At 36.8% G+C, this 23,384-nt stretch overlaps 1 protein-coding gene across 5 annotated transcripts in view; it reads left to right on the top strand.

The window, feature by feature from the left end:
* Positions 1-23,384, top strand: part of GRAMD1C (GRAM domain containing 1C) — an 86,979-nt gene that overhangs the window by 58,238 nt on the left and 5,357 nt on the right. For 3 of the 5 annotated variants that reach the window (XM_045785154.2, XM_045785152.2, XM_087861613.1), the window contains 8 exons: positions 6,200-6,337; positions 13,297-13,415; positions 14,820-14,962; positions 15,736-15,839; positions 17,164-17,343; positions 18,679-18,736; positions 21,151-21,261; positions 21,477-21,582. In XM_045785154.2, the coding sequence (XP_045641110.1) occupies positions 6,200-6,337; positions 13,297-13,415; positions 14,820-14,962; positions 15,736-15,839; positions 17,164-17,343; positions 18,679-18,736; positions 21,151-21,261; positions 21,477-21,582 (959 nt within the window). Of the gene's footprint in view, positions 1-1,015; positions 1,049-6,199; positions 6,338-13,296; positions 13,416-14,819; positions 14,963-15,735; positions 15,840-17,163; positions 17,344-18,678; positions 18,737-21,150; positions 21,262-21,476; positions 21,583-23,384 lie in introns of all 5 variants that reach the window. The other 2 variants (XM_087861614.1, XM_045785153.2) reach the window with 2 other exon arrangements.

The following is a 23,384-nucleotide window of genomic DNA, read 5'->3' as shown; positions in this document are numbered from 1 at the left end:
CTTTCAGAAGCCTGGAATTTGAAAATCTCCATCACATTTAGCTTTTAAAATTCCAAGCCTTAAGTCAATGAAGATGGCACAGCAGCAATGAAAAAGCAAATCTGAATAAAAATCTGCGTGGTGTTATAGGCCATAATTGTACTTTCTTTTAACTACTAAAAAAAAAAAAAAAAAAAAGAAAAGAAAAAAGGAAGGAAAAGAGAGAGCGAGAGATACAAAAGTAGAGAATATAATAAAAATAAAACCCAGTTGCTTAAAGGGATCTTTATAAGATATCATGTTCTCTCTGCCTTCTCAAAGTTAACACCTGGAGCTTGCTGTACTTATTAAGTGGGCAGTCTAAGGAATTTTTTTTTTTTTTTAACTGTAAGTTTGTTGACATCTGAAGTCAGTGAAACGGGGAGACATTGGGAAAGATACAGAGGAGTGACTACTTTCCAATTTCAGGAAAGGGAGCAATGCCAGTGAATTTTGCTCGATCTGCTTTCTGTCCAGCAATGCTCAGGATATTAGCAATGGGGACATTATAGTGGTTTGGATCTGTGGGATAGGATTGTATTTGCTAGTCCAGTATTTGTATTTGCTGTTCAGATTAGACCTGGTGTGGGAACCCCTGAAGCCTTTTCCTATAGTGAAATCCATGAAATCCAAATCCATGAAAACCAAAACTAAATCCAAATCAAATTTAAAATCAAATCCAAATCTAAAAGCAAACTAAGACCAAATCTATGAAAACCAAATCTTAAATCAACTTTGGTTTGGGAACACTGTAGCAAGTATCTTTAATGAAAACTAAATCCATTGCTCTTGAATACATAAATAAAAATTCAGTAGTTCCTAAAAATCACAGAATGCATTAAGAAGACAATTGTTGAGTTCTTTTGAAAAGATAAGTGAGAGTAAGTTTTTCAAAAGGATTGAGCTCCATGAGTGACTTAACTCTCTTAGTATCTTTACCATTCATGCTTTGGTATGCAGCAGTATGAATTAGTAATGGCTGAACCTCTGACTTTAGGAAGATCTACTCTGGCACCCAGTGGCCAGATAGGTAAGTGACACCAAAACAGGAATCTCCTTTCCTCCTCTTTCTTACCTGTTCTTTTATAAGAATGGTCCTTAAAAAGAAGTTTCCTTATTGATCCTGTCAACTTAACATTAATGATCAGCTTCATAAAGGATAATATTAAATCTCCTATAAGCTGCATTCATATCTAGAAATAAAGAATAACAGTGGTGTAGTTGCTGTATTGCATGTGAGCCCTGATGCCATTTCCTCCCTTGCTGGTGTCCCTTTAAAGACTGGTTTTACAGCAGTAAGACCTTACATGTAACATTTGGCCTTCTTTTGTGGAGGTGTTCTTTAAGGTGCATGGGATGACTTCTTTTTTCTTACTAGATTATCATTACATAACAAATCAAGTACTTCCATTGCTTTCGCTAAGCAGATTTCAAAATCTCAGGCTTATCAGACATATTAAGTGCATATTATAATGAATCTATTTTTTATTTTCTGGAAGTTGTGAGGTTATGAAGACACTTGAAGTCAGTGAACTGGGGAAAATAAGAAAGGTTAAAAGAAGTAAACCATCCCAGGAAATTTGTGTGTGGATTTAGAGGGAGTTAGGTAGATGGCAGATTATTTTAAGCCCAACATCATTTTATTTAAAATGACAGTATTTTGATCTACCATTGTGAGCACTGAGTGAGAAAATGAGAGGATTTCCTTCTTTCCTCTTTTCTGCCACCTATAGATTATAATCTTTGGGAGGGGGGCACTGGACCATTTTGAAGTAGAGACTCCCTCTAGACCCACATGTCCCTGAGAGGAATCAGCAAAGCAGAGAATCACGAAATACCTCATGGAGGGACCGGAAACAACTAGGTCAGTCCTTTTGATGTGGAGTTTAACTGAAGCCCGGATAGGGAAAGTTAGCCTAGAATCTGCTTTGACCAGCTTCTTTTTTTTAATGTTCTTACTCTATGGTGGGCAGTTTAGAACCCACCAAGATTGAAGGGTGCCTTTTTGGGGATATTTCTGTACTTCCAGAAATGGGTTCTGGGCCGCCAGCTCCCCAACAAAATGGCTAAGCCTTGCTGTTTTAATCTGTTAAACCATATACGAACTTAACAGAAGAAGCTGTGGAACCTTGTTTATCTAGAGTGTTGTTGCTGATAAGCTTTCTTCAGCTTATGAACTATGTTCCCAGTTTTGGGGAGGAGTTCAGAGCCTGTGAGAAAGTGCTAGGGATTTCCTGGCTGGTGAAGATGAGTTGACACAGTGTAGCCACATCTACAGGTATAAGGAAATTATGGCCATGTTTTCGGCCACAGTAATATTTCTGTTGCTGTTAGAATTTACTTCTTTCACCTGCCCTGCTCTGTCATGTCATGGATAGTCTGTGAAACATCTGCCCCAGGAGGTAGAGCCTCGAGTGGAAGCTGACAAGCTGGCTGATGGCATGAGACACCTGGGCTGTGTCATGACAGAGTTAAGTTTAATTTTATATAGCTGGGATTAGAGCGTGTGACAGGATTCCCTAACCAAAGTCACTTATGTTGAGAGTGGAAGCTAAGTCAGGCAAAGGTTAGGCTGGGAGAGGGACACATTAGAATAGCAAAATTGGAATCCATGACCTGTAGCTAACAGAACAAGATGAATTGGAAAGTCAAGCAAAGAAAAACAGGAATCACATATCAGGTGATGCTTATTAATTACTGAAGGTGAGGACTAGTAGACCTCTGGAGAAAGCTGAGAAAAAGCCATGAAATAGTCTAACACATCAGGGAAGCAGCCACGAAACTAAACCAGGTAACCCTGACATAGTTACCCGAGTCAGGTTTTTGAACAACACTCTCAAATTGAACTTGGGTTTTCAGATGCAAACAAAGCCCTCAATTTGAGTCAAGAAGACAGTAGGTCACCAGTTTTTAGAAGATAGAATTATGTGTCCTTAGTTACTCAAACTCCAAATCATCTGCTGTTCTTGCATACCTACCTCTGAAAACACTGTCAACAGATATTTTATTCCTTTATGCCCATGTCCTTCTCATATTTATTTGTCTCACTTTTCCCATCATTTCTACTGGCCACTTTCAAACCGATAGGTTTGAATATTTTCAATTCAAGAAATATTTCTTCTTTATTAGAAATAGTAACTTGCTATCAGGTTGAGTGGTGTTTCTTTCCCTACTTGAAATACCACTTGCTAGCTTCATATGTTACAGCAATATTATTGGTGATGTTACTTGGACAGGAAGCTTTAAAGCACTGTGAATGTCATAATTAATTTCAAGTGGAAATAGTTTATTTCATGTCTTACTTCTTTGAATTAATTTACATATAAAAGATATTATTAATTTCCAGTAGTTGTACCACAAATTCTATTTTATCAGTCATAATACAGAACAATTTATCTAAAATGGAGTTTAAGTGAAATATGAAAATACGTTAAAATGTTTATATGAGTGTACTTTTCTTAACTTCATAAATGCAAACAAGAAACTTACTTTTGAAAAATTACAGTTTGAGAACTCCTTAGAGAAATGATTGCTTCTAGGGCTGAGGTGGGGATTACAAAAAATGAGGCTGGAGTTTTTTGTAGGGCCAGAAAGAAAGAAATGCTTAAAAAAGAAAAAAAAAGAAAGAAAAAGGAATATCAAAAGGGCATAGGAGTCAACCTGAAAGAGCTCCTAATGGCCAAAGTAAAAAAAATTTGAGCAACAAAATAAGTAATAATAGCACTGGATTATAACCTAAAGTATAAAATAACTCTTCATGAGTCCATATTGATATAAATGATCAAATAAATATGTAAATGGGGGAGAAAGCACAAGTCTTCCTTATAGAGTTTCAAATAATATACATACTTCCACTTCTAGGAGGTGGAGCTTAATTCTTCTTCCCTTGAGTGTGGGCTGAACTTAGTGACTAACAAGCAGAACGTGGAAAGGTGAACGTGGTAACTTCACAGTGGAAGAACCTGCCAGACGCCACCTTAACCAAGTAATCATGGTTACCATTATAAATCACGCTGATAGCCCGGATCCCCTGAGTTTGATGAGAAGGGCACCTCACCTATGCGGGCATTCTTCCCCAAACCCACAACCCCAGGCTAATTGTGAAAAAACAGATAAGCCCAAATTGAGGGACATTCTACGAAATACCTGACCAGTGTTCTTCAAGTGTGTAAGGCCATTAAAAAAACAAGGAAAGAACGAGGGACTGTTACAGTTGGAGGAGACGAGGGAGATAAAACAGCTAAATGCAATGTGGCATTTTGGATTGGATCCTTGTACAGAAAAAGGACATTACTGGGAAAGGGTGGGAATAACACCCACCTTCATTAATTGTAAATCAAAAATTATTCCAAAATAAAAAGCTAAAAAACATGATTGTAAAATGAAAGTCCTATAAATAAAAATTGATCCTAAGGTACTTTTTTTTAGCATCTTCAGTAGTTATTCAGAAATAGTTATTTAAGAATTAAAATGCCAAGTACATAATGTATACAGTTGTTTAAAATTGACATGGTCCCTACTCACATGGAACTTAGACTTTTATGCAGGAGAGGCAATAAACAAGTCAATAAGCCAATAAAGATATAATTACAAATTGGGATAAGATCTGTGAGGGAAATGAGCAGGATCAATAGAATCATCTATACTTCTCTGCTTTCTTTGTGAATGTATGAATTATTTTTACAATGAACATATATCTATTTCGGAAAAAGCTATTTCTCAAGCCCAATTGGGAAGTTATCTCACAAAACCTTAGCACATTACCTAGTGTCAGTGATTTATTTCTACTCCAAAGGAGCCATTATTTGAAATTGCCGTGACTAGCTTCTGCCTGCTCATGGTATTGCTGCAGGGACAAGGGAAATCAGTATCTGCCTGATTGCCCTAAGTTCTTTGCACCTGTAGTAAAATAGACACTAATCATTTAATGAGGAAGAAAAAGCAATAGTAGGGATGAAGGCAGAGCTAGAAGAATTGTTCTGATTCTTAGACTCCTGCCTTTACTTGACCAGACTGCTTCCCAATGGCTTAATATTGACAGATGTTCTACACAGCTAATTCTTAGAGCATGATACCAGTAATATGGGGAGGTTTTGTCACAGGCTTTATTCTGTACTGATGGAGCATAATCTTTGAGATAACAGGTAATCCCAGTCCTGAAATCATTAAAATTTCATATTGGATTGCTTTACTCTATTTCCTTTACCAGGCTCTTATTCCTGGCTGTCTTTTTCCTTCTCTTGCTCTCTCTTTTTTTACTCTTCTCCTCCCCTCCCCTCCCTTCCCCTCCCCTTCCCCTCCCTTCTTCTAAATTAAACTCCTGGCAGTATAAAATAGAAGTTAAGTTTGTGCGCCCTGGAGCTGCAGTGAATTCAAGTTCCATTTCAGTCACTCACTAGTTATGGAGCTTTGGCAGTTCCGTTCCTCAGTTTTCCTCATCTATACGATGAGATGATGATAATACCACCCATCTCCCAGGATTGCTGTGAGGATAAGATGAATGGATACTTGTAAGGTGCTTAGTACAATGCCTGACTTATAGTAAGCACCATATAAACATGGGTTCCCAGAAAAATGTAATATTCCATTACTTAGCTTTGAACAATACTTTTCAGAAGGATTTCTTAGTTCTTTTAATGTGTGGTATTGAGAATAGGTTGTGAATACAGTGCTACTTGTCTTGGGGCAGTCAGCTTTAAATCAGGCTGGAAACATTATTCAGGCTCCCGAGTTAGTGAGTGCAGCAGATGTGAGAGCCATTCGTGACTTAATATTTACTGAATGTATGAGCATTCAGAAATAGGACCTGCCAATTGCTGTGGTAGATACACTCCTATGTGTCCCAGTACTAATCTTGTTACTTTTGAAATTCTCTTGAGTAGATATATTATGGGAGTTTGATATCACTCAAGTTAAATATTTCTATATCTTTTGGGTTTTGATGACTGAGATAGTGATCATAAATAGTTTAATTAGATACATATTATGTATACTTATATACAGTACCTATGTATATAATGCCAATTTAGAGTTTTAATAGTGTTTGGGAATGTGCTGATCATTGTAATCACATTAAAAACCATTTTGTGCCAAAACAAACAAAACAAAATCTTTAAATTACCTTTCCTTGGTTTCTTCCCTTTCAGTCCTATGGTTTTTTTTTGTCTGTTTGTTTCCCCAGAAAATATTCCTGAGAAAGATCTTCATGGAAGACTTTACATCAACCGTGTTTTTCATATCAGTGCTGAGAGAATGTTTGAATTGCTCTTCACCAGTTCACGCTTTATGCAGAGATTTGCCAATTCTAGAAATATAATTGGTTGGTCTTGTGTTTATCTGATGATAAATATGGGAGAATTTTATTATCCTTTAAGAGTTGAGCCTATTTTATGTTGTCGGGGAAAATTAGGCTTTGGTTTTATTTTGGTGATATATAAACTGGTATTTAAGCATTTTGGTTAAATTTACATGTAAGCATTGATTAACTGTTCAGTTAGATCTTACCTACAATTAAGTTCAAACTCTTTGAAACTTAAACTCCGTTTATTTATTAATGTAGGAATTCGGTTGGATTGAACCTTATTTAAAGGGATTCCATTGTGGAACAATTGGATTCTGGTAGGGTATAAATTGGCATAGTCACTTTGCAAAATGGTTTGGCAGTAAGCTGAATATAAAAATTCTCTCTGACTCAACAATTCTACTAGTAGGTATGTATCCTTCAGAAATGGATACATGTGTACTCTGAATGCCATGTACTACGGTGTTCGTGGCAGCGTGTTTATAATGGTCCCAAAACAAAAGAGCCCAAATATCCACCCATTACTAGAATGGATAGACGAATTGTGTATGTTCACACAAAAGAGTACTATATAGCAATGGAAAAAAGCAAATTGCTGCTACTTATAACAACATCAGTAAATCTCACAGATTTAATGTTAACCAAAAGAAGCCAGATACAAAAGAGTACATACTATGATTTCTTGATATAAATTTCAAAACAGGCAAAACTAATTTATGGATACAGAATCAGCATAGTATTTACTGTGTGGAGAGTTGAGTGGTTAAAAAGTGGGAGGGAACTTCTAGGATGTTGGCAAAATCTATCTTGGTCTGGGTAGTGGTACACGTGTGTGTGTGTGTGTGTGTGTGTGTGTGTGTGTTTTGTGCAAATTCATGGAGCTATACACTTCAGATTGCAGTCTCTATGTTATAGCTCAATGAAAATACAAAAAAAGAAAGAAAGAAAGAAAAGATTCTAGTTAGGAAATTAGTTATACTCATAAAAAGGATTTCATTGCTTATGTATTAAAACTACTATTTTGAGGGGCGCGTGGGTGGCTCAGTCGTTAAGCGTCTGCCTTCGGCTCAGGTCATGATCCCAGAGTCCTGGGATGGAGCCCCGCATCGGGCTCCCTGCTCAGAGGGAAGCCTGCTTCTCCCTCTTCCACTCCCCCTGCTTGGGTTCCCTCTCTCGCTGTATCTTTCTCTGTCAAATAAATAAAATCTAAAAAAACAAAACAAAAAAACCAAACAAACAAACTTTTATTTTGGTAAACATCTCAGATAAGCTCATAGTTAGTTTGAAACTGATTTTATCCTACATATTCCAAAGTATTTTATAAGATTTGGGAGCACATGGTTTAGCTTGCTATGATTTTATATAGCAAACAGTAGCAGCAGAGAGTCATATAAGTCGAGTCATTTGGTATAGTCAAAGAGGAAGTTATTCTACAGTCAATTTAAATATAGTTCATAATTGAGCCACTTTATTAACCATTAAATATTATGGCTTTATGTGAAATTTTTATATAACTACAAATTCGTAGATTATGTCATTGATATAGATTCTAGGTACAAAAAATATTTTTTTCTTATTATCCAGAGTATAGCGAAGTGATTTCTCATTGATAACTATTGAGTCCTGTGATTATGTGAAGAACTTTACGTTTGAAAAAATCATTTTTTTCTGTTCTTTTAGTTTTAAGAATGTGGAATATTTGAGGGATATAAATTTTCCTTTTCCCTGAGTAGCTTATGTTTAACTATATCTCTTCTGAATCTATTTTGTATTTTCTTGCTATTCATGTCTGTCTGGAGAACTTGGTATTTCAGAAGAGTTGGATATGTTATTTTTCTTAATTTTCTAAGATGATGCCTGTTGATATTGCACTGCCATTTTTATGGCTGAAAAGGCCCAGGAGGAACTAGCTGGTACCAAATGAAGTTTGTTCTTTTTTTTTTTTCTTTCTCTTTCTTTTCTTTCCGTTTTGTTTGTTTGTTTGTTTGTTTGTTTGTTTTAAAGATTTTATTTATTTATTTGACAGAGATAGAGACAGCCAGCGAGAGAGGGAACACAAGCAGGGGGAGTGGGAGAGGAAGAAGCAGGCTCATAGCAGAGGAGCCTGATGTGGGGCTCGATCCCGTAACGCCGGGATCACGCCCTGAGCCGAAGGCAGGCGCTTAACCGCTGTGCCACCCAGGCGCCCCTGTTTTTTGTTTTTTAAATAGATTTTATTTATTTGAGAGAGAGAGAGAGAGCAGGAGCGGGGCAAAGGGGGAGGGAGAGAGAGACTCAAGCAAACTCCACACCGAGTGCAGCGTCCAACTCGGTGCTTGATCCCAGGACCCTGAGATCATGACCTGAGCCTAAATCAAAAGCAGGATGCTTAACTGACTGAGCCACCCAAGCGCCCCTGAAGTTTGTTCTTTGACTCACAACTGTATTAGGTGTCTGATATCAGATCTAGCTTTGATATGGATGATTATATTTGCTATCTGATGTTATTAGTGGCTTTTGGAAGTAAAGGCTTCTGGCTAATTACAAGTATAAACAATAATAGGAATGTTGTTGCTATTTAGACCTAGAATTAGTAAGAAAGTTTGCTCCCAAAGAGATAATTTGTTTATGATTGCACACCATTCTATCTTCTGAAATTGTTATCTGGTAATCAAAGTTCAATTTCTTGAGAATGGGTTTCAAAGGCTTCTTTTTATTTTTGTTATTTTTATTTTTTAAAAAAGATTACTTATGTATTTATTTGAAAGAGAGAGAGAGAGAGAACAAGCAGGGGGAGCAGCAGAGGGAGAAAGGGAAGCAGGCTCCCTGCTGAGCAGGGAGCCCAGTACAGGTCTTGATCCCAGGACTCTGGGATCGACCTGAGCCAAAGGCAGACACTTAACCAACTGAGCCAGCTAGGTGGCACAAAGGCTTCTTTTTAATAATATTAAGAAGTATTTATTTTTTTATTTTTATTTATATTTTTAAAGATTTTTATTTATTTATTCGACAGAGATAGAGACAGCCAGTGAGAGAGGGAACACAAGCAGGGGGAGTGGGAGAGGAAGAAGCAGGCTCCCAGCAGAAGAGCCTGATGTGGGGCTCGATCCCATAACGCCGGGATCATGCCCTGAGCCAAAGGCAGACGCTTAACTGCTGTGCCACCCAGGCGCACCCTTCTTAGGCTCAAGAAGTATTTATTTTTTAACAGAAAGATTTGTGTATAGTCAATTGTTTTAACCTAATTCCAGCACTAAGATGGTAGTATTGCATTTTTTTTAAATTAGGGAGCTTTTAAATAGGCATTCATTTAAATCTTTGTTACAGCTGTGTGACACTACTTCCATAATTCAAAACTCAGTGTTAAGTCTTTCTATTCAACTTTTTAATTTTGAAAATTGTAAATCTTCAGAAAAGTTGCATGAATAGTATAATAAAACCCATATAGCCATTCCCAAGATTCACAAATTTTTTTGTGGCAAAATGTACATAACATAAAATACACCATTTGAACCATTTTTAAGTGTTCAATCAGTGGCAATAAGTACATTCACATTGTGCAACCATCGCCACCATCCATCTCCAGAACTGTTTCATCTTCCCAAGCTGCAGCTCTACCTATTAAGCCGTAAGTCTCCATTCCCCCATCTCCCAGCTGCTGATGACCACCATTGCACTGTGTGTCTTTATGAATTTGACTTCTTTAGGTACCTCATGTAAGTGGACTCACACAATTGTGTCTGGCTTATTTCACTTAGCATGTCTTCAAGGTTTATCTGTTGTAGCATGTGTCAGAATTTCATTCCTTTTTAAGGCTGAGTACCATTCTATTGTATGTATATAGCACATTTTGCTTATCCATTCATACATTGAGGGAGTTTTGAGTTGTTTCTACTTTTTAGTTGTTGTGAATAATGCTGCTATGAACACTGATGTGCAGATATCTGTTTGAGTCCCTGGTTTCAATTCCTTTGGGCATATACCTAGAAGTAGAATTACTGGATCATAGGTAATTCTATGGTTAGCTTTTTGAGGAACGGCCATTCAGTTTTCCAAGCGGCTGCATCATTTTACATTCCCTCCAGCAATGCATAAAGTTTCCAATTTCTCCACATCCTTGCCAGCACTTGTTATTTTCAGTCTTTGTAATAACAGCCATCCTAATAGATGTGAAGACTCACCAGTTTTAAAACTATATTACATCAAAGGATTTGTAAAGTGTTCTACAATTTCTGCTTTATATTACTTTAACTCAGTATATCAAAATAGCGCATGTGTCCTTTGTATATTGTTGCCATTTTTCTTATAATTTCATCACCAATATTTTTCTGTCATGATGACCTTTACTTAGGTATTGGGGGCTTGATTATTCCAAAATATTGTTAATTATTTCATGTTCTGCTACATGATATTCAGTAGGATTGTTGGCAACATTGGTGACAATATAAGTGGAAGACACACTTTTATCCTTGTTAATAGTTCCTTTGTTAAATAGTATGCAGTTTTAACAGCAGAATTCAATGATATCTTAAAATTCTATTGCTAATCAACAATGGATTATTTGTATAATTTTTCTGAAACAGACTGACATATGATCAGAATAATTTTTTGAAAATTATTTTAGAACAAGTTTTGTATCTTCTTTCATGTACAACTAAATAAATTATTTTTTATAGCAAATCCTGTACGGTAGGGGTGCCTTGCTGCTCGGTCCAAAGAGAATGCAACTCTTGATCTTGGGGTCATGAGTTCAAGCCCCATGTTGGGTGAAGAGATCATAAATAAGTAAATAAATAAATAAAATTTTATATTTATATATATATATATATATATAGGCTATATCATAAAGCTTGGTTCATTTTTTTTTGATGATGGGTAATGGGTTAGATAAAGCCTTCTATATTTTAGGATGTTGACAAATAGCAGTCAAGCATACTACGTGCCTAAGTCCGTGAATGCTAACAGCATTAGGTGATTTAGTCAGATCTTTGAAAAGAGTTCATGATGCTGTTACCTGTATATTCCTAGTCTTTGGCTTGTTAAATGATCTTTGCTGAATGGTGCTATGTTCTAAAATACATTTCTGTTCAAAGCATGTTTTTACTGTGTTATTATTTTTTTTTAAATAAAGATTTTATTTATTAGAGAGAGAGAACACGCACATGCGGGAGGCAGAGGGAGAGAGAGAAGGAGAAGCAGACTGCTTGCTGAGCATGAGCCAATCCCAGGCCCCTAAGATCATGACCTGAGCCAAAGGCAAATAAATGCTTAACCCACTGAGCCACCCAGGCGCCCCTCACTGTATTATTAAGCAAATAAGAGAGAATTTTAACCAAGATCTTGGCATAAATACAAAGAGATTTTCTTATAGCTTTCTTAGTTTAGAAATGTTATTTAGTTATTTATATTCCATAGTCCCTTCCTTGATTAAATATTTTGACAGATAAGCCATTAACATTACATGATTTCTCATTACATGATTTCCTATTAACATGATTTTTCCACAAGTTGGGATCAAGGTCTTATTTTTTTTTTAAAGATTTTTTTAATTTATTTATTCAACAGAGATAGAGACAGCCAGCGAGAGAGGGAACACAAGCAGGGGGAGTGGGAGAGGAAGAAGCAGGCTCATAGCGGAGGAGCCTGATGTGGGGCTCGATCCCATAATGCTGGGATCACGCCCTGAGCCAAAGGCAGACGCTTAACCGCTCTGCCACCCAGGCACCCTGGGATCAAGGTCTTATTTTTGCATAATGGAAAATGTCTTTTAAGGTTTTGTCCTCAATAATGGAAATGTTAAAATGTTGTTCTGTTTGTGTTTGATAAGGCAGGTGCCTTTACTTCTCTTCCCAGGTACTGGGAACTTCAAAATGAAGACTACAGATGAAACAACTTTTGATTTTCTTTTCTAAAGAAAAAAAGTGTATTCATAGACCACAATTTAGAAGTAAATGGATTAAAGATGGGGAACATGTCACATACAAGAATAGTGCCTTACGTTTAATTTTATTTTCCTTTGATGTTGAAATGATAATACAATTGTAACGAAGTTAGGACTGGCCAAAAATAAAAATTGAAATAATTAAAAACTACTTCTTTTCATTAATTATCAGGGAAATGCAAATCAAAACCACAATGAGATATCACCTCATACCTGTCAGAATGGCTAGAATCAAAAACACAGGAAAGAACAAGTGTTGGAGAGGATGTGGAGAAAAAGGAACCCTTGTGCACTGTTGGTGGGAATGCAAATTAGTGCAGTCACTGTGGAAAATAGTATGGAGGTTCCTGAAAAAAATTAAAATAGAATTACCATATGATCCAGCAATTCCATTACTGGATATTTACCCAAAGAAAATGAAAACACTAATTCAAAAAGATATATGCATCCCTGTGTTTATTGCAGCATTATTTACAATAGCAAAGATATGGAAGCAAACCCAGGTGTCCATCAATTGATGAATGGATAAATAATGGTATGTATGTACGTGTGTGTGTGTGTGTGTGTAATGTATTTATATATATATGTGTGTGTGTGTGTGTGTGTATACGTATATATAATGGAATATTACCCAGCCATAAAAAAGGAATGAGATTTTGCCATTTCCAACAACATGGATGGACATGGAGGGTATAATGCAAAGTGAAATAAGACCGAGAAAAACAAATACAATATGATTTCACTCATATGTGGAATTTAAGAAAACGAAAAAACAAAGAACAAAAGAGACAAAAAGCCAGAGCTAAGTACAGAGAACAAGCTGCTGGTTGCCAGAGGGAAGGTGGGTAGGGGGAAGGGTGAAATACATGAAGGGGATTAAGAGTACTTTTGTCATAGGTAAAGTATAGATTATAGAATCATTATATCATGCACCTGAAATTAATATAACACCATATATTAATTATAATTAAAAAACAAACCCTACCTCTGATTCCATTTTAAGTCATACTCTTCAGATTTTTAGAACCAACTGTCTTTTTATGTTTGCTGTGATTAGATGTAGTGTCCACCCCTTGGAAAGTAGAACCTGGAGGTGATCAACTGAGAACCATGACCTACACTATAGTTCTTAATAATCCACTTACTGGAAAGTGCACCGCTGCCACTGAAAAGCAGGTATGTCTACTCTGTTAGTATTCCAAAATAATCGTATGTGTGGAACGAGAGAAGATGCCTGTCCTAGTCACCAGTTTACAAGACAATTTTAAGAAATAAGTGGCAAAAAAAAAAAAAAAAGGGAGGAGAAACCGTCAGATTAAAAGGAGACTTAAGAGGCATACCAACCAAATCAACTCAATCCTAATTCAAACAAACCAACTAAAAATATATTTATGAGATTTAAGGAATTACTAATTTTTACATGTAATAATGGTATTGTAGCTATATTTTAAAGAAAAGAGTATCTTTTAAAGAGACCCAATAAAGAAATTATAAAGAGATACACTGGCATATTTATGAATAAAATTATACTGATGTCTGGGTTATCCTGTAACAGCAATCTAGCCAGGCAGAGCATGGTGGTGGAGGGAGGAAATGTGGAGATGGGGTACAGATGAAGCGGGACTGGGCAAGAGTTAATGTTGAAGCTGGTTGATGAGTTTATGAGGGGTTTGTTATACTTCATTTCTATTCTTGTGTATGTTTGAACTTTTCCATAATAAATGGTTTAAAAAAGAGCACTCCTGGAATCTGATATACAAGATCACGTCTGGAGTTAGGGCCAAATAACTAGAGGGCTGCGGTGGTGTGTGGGAAGAGATTATAAGATACTTGGTGCTCTACTCAGTGGCCAGCATGGCACTGTCTTTATAGTGGAGTTTGTGTTTGACCAAATTGTGTTGAAGTAGAGTGTGTCAGTTCTGCAAATAGTTAGAAAATGTCTTAATATCTGAACTAGTTATGTGATTGTGGCTTTTATCCAGTGTTAAAAAGGACTTAAATTTTTTTTTCAAAAGATTTTCAAACATATAAGAAAAGTTTGGTATTTTGATATTGGAGCCTTTGATAACCTTGAAAAGCTGTGGTTAAAATGAGGAAGGATTGGCCAGCAACCACTCCAAATCCTGTTTAGGGAAAGCAGTGTGTTCTTTGGTTGTCCTCTTCCTTCACTCTTTTGGTGAAGGGTGATTGTTCCATTTTTAAGAATTTTGGGGTGGATCCTTGCTTCGTTCAATTGAATTTTGAATTGTTCCCGTATCAGGAACATTTACAATTCTTTATAAACTAATAACATACACAAAAGACTATATGGTTTCTCTCTCCTCCTCAAACCTAAAAGAAAGAAAAAATAATTGTACAATGAAATGAGAGGCAGCACATAGCATTATTTCTGCAGGCCCCATCTTCTCAGTTCATAGATAGCACAGCCAACATGGCGGCTCTCCTAGTGTGTATGGAGGCTTCTCATGTCTTTTATAATTTTTGAGAAGGAATTCTAGTTATATATATATTCTAAACTGGCAAGGAATTTAATGTATTAAATTTGAACATGCAACCATTTTTTAAATCTTATTTTGGCAGACGCTGAATAAAGAAAGTCAGGAAGCACGGTTTTATTTGGTAGATTCGGAAGTACTAACACATGATGTTCCCTACCATGATTACTTCTATACCCTGAACAGATACCAGATCATCCGATCCTCAAAGCAGAAATGCCGGCTGAGGTGAGCTATGGTATATAAGTATTTTAGTCACGTGAGGTGAGTTTATATTCTGGAACACATCAATCCTAAAATCTTAGTATCCTTACACAACCAAGCTTTATTCCTTGCTCAAATTACACATCCCCTCATGGTCAGCAGAGGGATGGGATTCCTCACGCAAGGCTGCATGCTGAGGAGTGCTTTACATCCTGGAGCAACATAATCCAGAATGTGTGTCGTTTCAGTTGCTACAGGAAGAGAGTAGTTGTAGAACTGGTTTCACGTCCAGTGGCCAGGACTAGTCACAGGACCCTATCTAATGTCAGGGTGGCTGTGAGATCTTGAGGAGCACATGGTGAGCACATTGCTGCAGTGGGAAATAAGAAATGGTGGTGCATCAAAGACAGTGATGGGCCACCATGTGCTTTGCCTGGTCTTAGCCAATGTAGTTATTTTCACCAATTTATGACCACTAGAGATTTTTTATAAAAGGCATTTAGAAAATTTAGAATTTATTTTGAGCCTTTATTGCTATTTAAGTTAAGAAAATTCAGGGCTAGAGAAAGAAAAGAATAAAATGCCAAGTACTTAGAAGGAATATTTCATGAAGTTATTAGCAGCATACAGCAATTTTTTAAGAAGTCATGATCAGTGAACAAATTTTCTTTTATAATCTAATGACTTTCAGTCTTTTTGGCTTTCCACTGAATATAATCTTACACTTAATTGCAATGTTTATAGAATTAAATTCTTTCCTTTAAATTAATATTCTTCTTTCCTCCTTATTTTATTAGAGTTTCCACAGATTTGAAATACAGAAAACAACCATGGGCCATTATCAAATCTCTAATTGAAAAGAATTCCTGGAGTTCCTTGGAGGACTATTTCAAACAGCTTGGTTTGTAAATTTCTTGGTTTATCTATTTTTGTAAATATAGTATTTACTAACAAAACAGATTGATTCTTCATTTCGGATGATGTTGGATTGACTCCTATTGAAGTGGTTCTAACTATACCCTACTTGGAATTTGAAAACTTTTTAATTTTCATTGATCTAACAAACACTTTTATTATGTTTGTTATATGCCAGAAGTGTTCTGTGTGCTTTATAAATATTAGGCCCTGGGGTAGGTATTGTTATTTTTTCCCCCATTTTACTAAAGAATAAAAACTGGAAGAGAGAGAGAGAAGTTAAGTGACTTGTCCAAGATCACACAGTTAGGAGTGATCACAGCCTCTTCAAAGAGCCAAGGAAGCTGACGGCAATGAGAGACTGTGTAACTTGATCACAAATACGCATTTGTGCTCCTTGGGCCCTCCCCCCTGCCCCCCCCCCCGCCCCCGCAATCCTTATGAATGCAGCTTCCCTGGGTTTATGGAAGCCCACTTAGCAATAGTAGGTATCATGTACATATATGGATTTGGTGGTGGTGGGTACTAGACTGGGGAAGTGATATAGTTGTTCTGTTTGGATATTCCTTAAAATAAAACATGAGAAAAAAAATATATATGTGAATATAATTAATTCTGATTAAAGAAAAGCTGGGGGTCAGACAGCTCAGGGTAAATTAAGTCTTCATCATCAAATTTGTTGAATATTTTCCCTGCTCTTTTCTCTTGGCTATTCATTATTAAACTCCTAATCAGGAGCAAAGAAAATGAAATTCAAAAATTAGTTTGGCCACTGGATAATGAGCTTCTAATAAAAAATCTGGTGAAGGAAAGGTTGAGACAAATGACAAAAATTAGGTTTTTAGGTTGTTTGCAGGTTTTCCTTACCAGTACTTACTTTTTTGCAAACCCTCATTGAAAACTAGAACTATTATATGCTACTTCTTCCTTTGTTATTGACAATCAAGTACCACAATCTATCTTGGAAATCTTTCTAATGATCCAATGTAAGTGGGTAGCCTGTTGTTTTTGTAGCTGAAATCATTATGTTAATATTTAATATAGCACATGGTGAATTTGCTCTGATGATCCCATCATTTATTAATACACATAATTCTTCCTAGAATAGTGAAGCCTCATTATAAGATCCCTTTACCCTCCAAAACTTTTTATTAAGAATAAGGTTTGAATCTAGGCCATAAGAACCTAAGTAATAGTTAAAGTTACCAAGGCTTAAAAAAAAACCAAACTAAAAACAAAACAACTCCTCCTGTCCCTGTATCTTATAGTTGAAGTTTCTCTACTGTCTAAAGATTTTTTTTCCTTCTTAGAATCCGACTTGTTAATGGAAGAATCTATGTTAAATCAGCCCATTGAGGACACTGGAAAACTTAGTGGCCTGAGAAGGAGAAGGCGAACATTCAACCGAACAGCAGAAACAGTTCCTAAACTTTCTTCTCAGCGTTCTTCTGGAGATGTGGGCTTAGATGCCAGAGGGGATGTTTCAGGTAGTTGTTATCTGGTAAACAGACATGGAAGATTTTAGTTTACTTACATGAAGCAGTATATGTGTCTTGTTTATAGACACATCGGTTAAGAGGTCTCCCCTTTTCCTCTCCTTTTCTGATAATGTTTATCAAACTCTGAGTTCCTTAAAAATAACTAATGTATAAGTGTAAAGAAGCAGTCACAAAATGGCAGGCATATGGCAAGTTGATGTATTTTATTGGGCCCAGGCGATATTTTAAAAATTGGACATTTATATATAAAAACTCTGATCTGACAGCTCTGCACTCAAATCCCTTCACAGCAACAATCAGTCGGAGCTTAGCAGTAGCTGCTCCAATGGACAGACCATGTGCGCCCCAAGTCAGCGGTACCTACCACCGTCCCCAGCTACTGGATGCTTCACTCATGAATTTTTTTTTTTTTAAGATTTTATTTATTTATTTGAGAGAGAGAGAGACAGTCAATGAGAGAGGGAACACAAGCAGGGGGAATGGGAGAAGAAGAAGCAGGCTCCCAGCAGAGGAGCCTGATGCAGGGCTCGATCCCATAACACCGGGATCACGCCCTGAGCCAAAGGCAGCACTTAATGACTGAGCCACTCAGGTGCCCCCACTCATGAATTTCTAACCTAGCATTTACAGACATTTAATTTCTACTCTTGAAAGTACTAAACTGATTATATGCTTTTAATCCTTATCTGCTCTCAGGTCCAGCCCAACAAATTGCAAAGATGGAATTTGACTTTTATTATTCCCACTCTTAATTTTGGAGACAATTTCCCTCTACTGTTACTCCCTCCCTCTCAGAACTATAAAACTGCCTTCCTTCTCATACCTCTACATTATCAAATCCTCTTCTAATTACATTATCTAATCCTCTTATATCTTAGTGTGAATGTTTATCTGCTATTTAAGGTTAATAATGATTTAGTTTTGGAATTTAAAAGTTTTGGCAACAGAGAACAGGTGAGGATGATTAAAAAAAAAATTTTTAAAGGAGAGAAGCAGTGTACATAAACCCAGCTCAGATATTATTTGCAGAGGTGGAACTTAGCTAGAGATCATATATGATGCGTTGAATCGCTTATTTTAGAGTAAATTAATTTGTAATGTAAGCCGAATTTGCAGGACTGATGTAGGTTTTCTTTTTGTAGATTTGTTTCAAATTAGTCAAGATATTCGAAATGCAAAAAGGGTGCTGGGATTTTACCCTACATCAAGTTGTCTTTACAAATCATGTAAAAATTTTCTTTTCCAGTTCTTTTCAAATGAAATTAAATTTTAACCAGTGTTAATCACAATCCTATTCTAATATATTTGTGTGTGTGTGATCTGCAGGAAAGAAAAAGGAAATGGAAAGCTGTAACATAGCCCTTATTGTGGTGATGAGTATTTTGTAAGTATTTGTTTTGAACGCTTATTTTGCTTGTGTCTTCACTTATCTCTTAATAGTTTCCAAAAGGATTTGGATACATTTGTATGTTATTGTGTAGAAATTGCCACTATTTGACTGATTTTGGTCTACAAAAACATGAATTTTATATGCTTAAGTCTGATAGTTTTTGGTTTTCAGGAGAATTATTAAATTTGAGGGAATGCCAAGTACACATTCAGTAAATGTTTTTTAATTAATTAGTTAATTTTTTTTGAAGATTTTATTTATTCATTTGACAGAGAGATAGAGATAGCCAGTGAGAGAGGGAACACAAGCAGGGGGAGTGGGAGAGGAAGAAGCAGGCTCCCAGCAGAGGAGCCCGATGTGGGGCTCGATCCCAGAACGCTGGGATCACGCCCTGAGCCGAAGGCAGACGCTTAACGACTGAGCCACCCAGGCGCCCCAATTAATTTATTTATTAAGTAGGCTTTGCACATGGAGCCCGATGCAGGGCTTGAACTCATGACCCTGAGATCAAGACCTGAGCTGAGATCAAGCATCAGATGCTTAACTGACTGAGCCACCCAGGCATCCCTAAATGTTTTATTTGTTAAATTAATCTGACTTATTTCTACCATCATAGGTTTTTATTGGAAGTTCCATAAACTTAAAGAGAATATTTATATATGTAGGCTGATGAAATCTCAGTAGTGTTGTTTTGCTCTGTTTGATTAGACCAGTGATCCTTACCCTTTAGGATCACTTTCTAAAATGCAGATTTCTAGGCCTCAGTCCCAGAGATTGAGTCAGTAGGTCTTGAGCAGGGATCGAGAACCTCAGAGTATTCGATAGGAATCTCTCAGGCAGACATATTTAGGTGACTGTTATCTACATGGCTGTATTTGAGTATTGAGGTAGTCAATTAGATTTAATTGAATTGGTTCTGACTGGGTGATATACTCTTGGTGAATATTTTTTGGAATGAAGTTCTCATATCAGCTGCTTTCTCTAATTACAGATTTCTTTTTTTTTTTTTTAATATTTATTTTATTTATTTGACAGAGAGAGAGACAGCCAGCGAGAGAGGGAACACAAGCAGGGGGAGTGGGAGAGGAAGAAGCAGGCTCCCGGCGGAAGAGCCTGACGTGGGGCTCGATCCCAGAACTCCGGGATCACGCCCTGAGCCGAAGGCAGATGCTTAACGACTAAGCCACCCAGGCACCCCTAATTACAGATTTCTGATTGTAGAAAATGTTTGATATACCTTTGAGTTTTACAAAAGGTTTTCATATCCTGCTGAAGTTGGTTTGCTGCAGCAATTTTGAATAATAAATATTGTCAGTGATCTTTTACAGCACTCTGCAGAAAATTTATAGTCAGATGTTGAAATGTTGACCTACGTACCATTTCAGTGCCACAATAATATCATAGATTTTATTTTGTTGCTCCTACCTTAGTTTTCATTTTTTAAAAAATCCTCTTCTGGACAGGTAAAGATGAATACGATATGTTTGTAAGGGTAAGCCAATATTTTAACAGAAAAAATAGGAGAGATACGATGCCACCTATATATTTGCATATATGTGTAATAAGAAATATATCCATTCAATTGAAAAGCTGCTATGAGAACCAATAGAGTAAGTTCATTTAGCATGTCACATTTTATGTATGATACCATTCACGTATGTTTGGGATTTGATACTTCCTTTGTCTAAGTTGAACTAGAATAAATTTTTGCTGACTAGTAATTTAAAAAATTTGTTGTGGCTTTCCATGGGAGGAAGGTGCCTGTTCATCTATGTAAGATCAAGTCCATATTGATCTTCATTTCCTTCTTGAAGTGCAGCATTATGGGTGCTTAAGCTGGAGGCATCCAAAAATAGATCTCGAAAGCTTCCCTGGTAGATTTCTAAGCTGGTGGTCGCACATCAGCACTGGCTGGGATTCCTCCCAGAGAGGAGAGATATCAGGGACAATCCTAACCTACTTTCTTTGAGGTTTACTGTCACTCTAGTTACCTTTCAACTTTTTCCTCACTGTCTATTTAATACCTAAATGTAATTATTTCATACAATAAAATAGAAATAACTAATTTAAATAATAACAATTGGAAACTAGTCTAGACAGGGGCGCCTGGGTAGCGCAGTCGTTAAGCGTCTGCCTTGGGCTCAGGGCGTGATCCCGGCGTTCCGGGATCGAGTCCCACACTGGGCTCCTCCGCTGGGAGCCTGCTTCTTCCTCTCCCACTCCCCCTGCTTGTGTTCCCTCTCTCGCTGGCTGTTTCTGTCATATAAATAAATAAAATCTTAAAAAAAAAAAAAAGGAAACTAGTCTGGACGACATACGTTTTCGGAATTTTTGCGCGCATATTCTGCACGAGCCGCGCTTAGGCCTGGGTAAGAGTGGGCTAACCAGCTATGATTTGTTCTGCCTAGTTTGCTGTTGCTCGTTCTGTTGAATGTGATGCTGTTTCTGAAGCTGTCAAAGATAGAATATGCAGCTCAGTCCTTTTACCGTCTGCACCTCCAAGAAGAGAAATCTTTACAGTAAGTCTTTCCCTCCCAACCTGTTGTTATTTCAATAATTCTTTAGTTGTAGAAAACTTAATTCTAGTTTAGACATTCGGATCTGCTAACCATTCTGTAGTCATAAACTTTTTTTGTTTAATTTTTGTTTTGTTTGCAAATTTATAGGACATGAATGATTTCTAGAAATGAAAGATCAGATGCTATTCCCCTGATTTTTAAGATTTTTTTTTCAGTTTAGCCTCTGATATGGTGTCAAGAGCGGAAAATATTCAAAAGAAAAATGATCAGGCCCGTCGTTTAAAAGGAGTGCTCCGAGACTCCATCGTGATGCTTGAACAGGTAGGCAATTCAGTACCATAGTACTTAGTACTTTCATAGCAGTATGAACCAGTTGCTTCCCCTGTTGTGTGAGAATATTCACTATACCGTTATTTGAAGACTCTCCCCTCCTAGAGACAACTACCCTTGCCAGTTTCTGTATTACGCATTTTATGTGTACAGTCACTTGTATTTCTTTTAAAAGTGGAAGCATTCTGTACACACTCTTCCATACCCTCATTTTATGATTAGTAATATATTTTGAAGATCTTTCCTTATCAGCATGTACATTTGACTCTTGAATAATGGTAGGGTTAGGGGTGCTGACCCCTGCGCAGTGGAAAATTGTGTATAACTTTTGACTCCCCAGGAACTTAACTACAAATAGCCTATTGTTGAGCAGAAGCCTTACTGATATCAGTCAATTAACACATAAAAGAAAATGTTATTAAGAAAATCATAAAGAAGAGAAAACACATTTACAGTGCTGTCCTGTAAAAAATCTGTGTACAAGTGGTCCCATGCAGTTCAAACCCGTGTTGTTCAAAGGTCAACTGTATACATCTACCTTATTCTTTTTATTCATACTTCTATATAAAAATTTATACTTACTATTAACTCTTTTTCTAGAAATGGTAGATACTGCATACACTGTTGATTACTTTATCTATTAACCATATATCTTGGAGATGTTTCCATATTAGCACATAAAGGTCTTCCTCTTCTTTTAACAACTGCATAGAATTCAACTGTATAAATGTGGTATAATTAATTATTTTACCAGTTCTCCATTGAAGAATGAACATTTAGGCTATTTTGATGTTTTGTTATAAACATTTATCTCTTGAACACAGTATCATCAATATGTGCTGCTCAGTTCCATGAACCAAAACACAGGCTTCCCTTTGAAAAATAAAGATTACTATTTCCATTATGATATAGCATATGCATACTTTCCAGGATTGAAAACTAGAGAGTGGTAGAAGAGAAGAAAACCTATAGTTCTAGCATTCAGACAGTCACTGTTAATATTTTGTTTCCTTCCGTTCTTCTCTTCTATGCATTGGTTTGTTTTTTAGAAGATCTAATTATTGAGCATTTCTCAGGATATCATGTGGGGCATTAAAGGTGACACTTCAACTAGGCATTCTTCAAATGCACAGTATCTACAGCTCCTGGTGACATTCTCCACCCCTCCCCACCCCCAGCAAGAGTGGGTCATATTTTCCCCAACTCTCAACTGATAACCCTGCCTCAAGGAGAAAAGAGAGTTTTCCTTTCCTTCTATAGCCAAATGTACAGACCTTCCAATCACTGCAACCCGCCCTCCTGTCCATGCCTGTCAAGAGCATTGCTCTGCCTGTAGGGAGAGTCCCAGCAGGGGTTAGTGGGAGACTCCATCCATCACCCTCTGGCATTCTGTTTTCAGTCTCCCTCAGTCAGCTGGATCTTTCCCATCTGCACATGGCCCTGCTCTAGTCTTTCCTATATTAAAGCACCCACACCATCCACATCCTTCTCTGTCTGCCCATTTGTCTCGCTCCCTTTCACAGTCTGGCTCTTTCAGAGTTGTCTGCTGTGGCTGTCACTAATTTATCCTTCATAACGCATTCATTTTTTAAGGTTTTATTTTCACCAAAGTGACTCCTTCACATGGTTAACTTTTCTACAAGGTTTGTTCAGAAAGACAGCAATCCCACGATCTACTTTGCCAAACACAACAATCTTTAACTCTTTTAGTTTCTTTTTGTGTTTACCTCCATATTTATAAGCAACAAGCATGTATTGATACATCTTGATTTTTCAGTTTTAGACATGATCTT

The sequence above is a fragment of the Ursus americanus genome, chromosome 4 (assembly GCF_024610735.1).
Source record: "Ursus americanus isolate L20-20 chromosome 4, mUrsAme1.1.p, whole genome shotgun sequence".
NCBI lineage: Eukaryota > Metazoa > Chordata > Mammalia > Carnivora > Ursidae > Ursus > Ursus americanus.
This window is presented reverse-complemented; position numbering and strand designations above follow the sequence as displayed.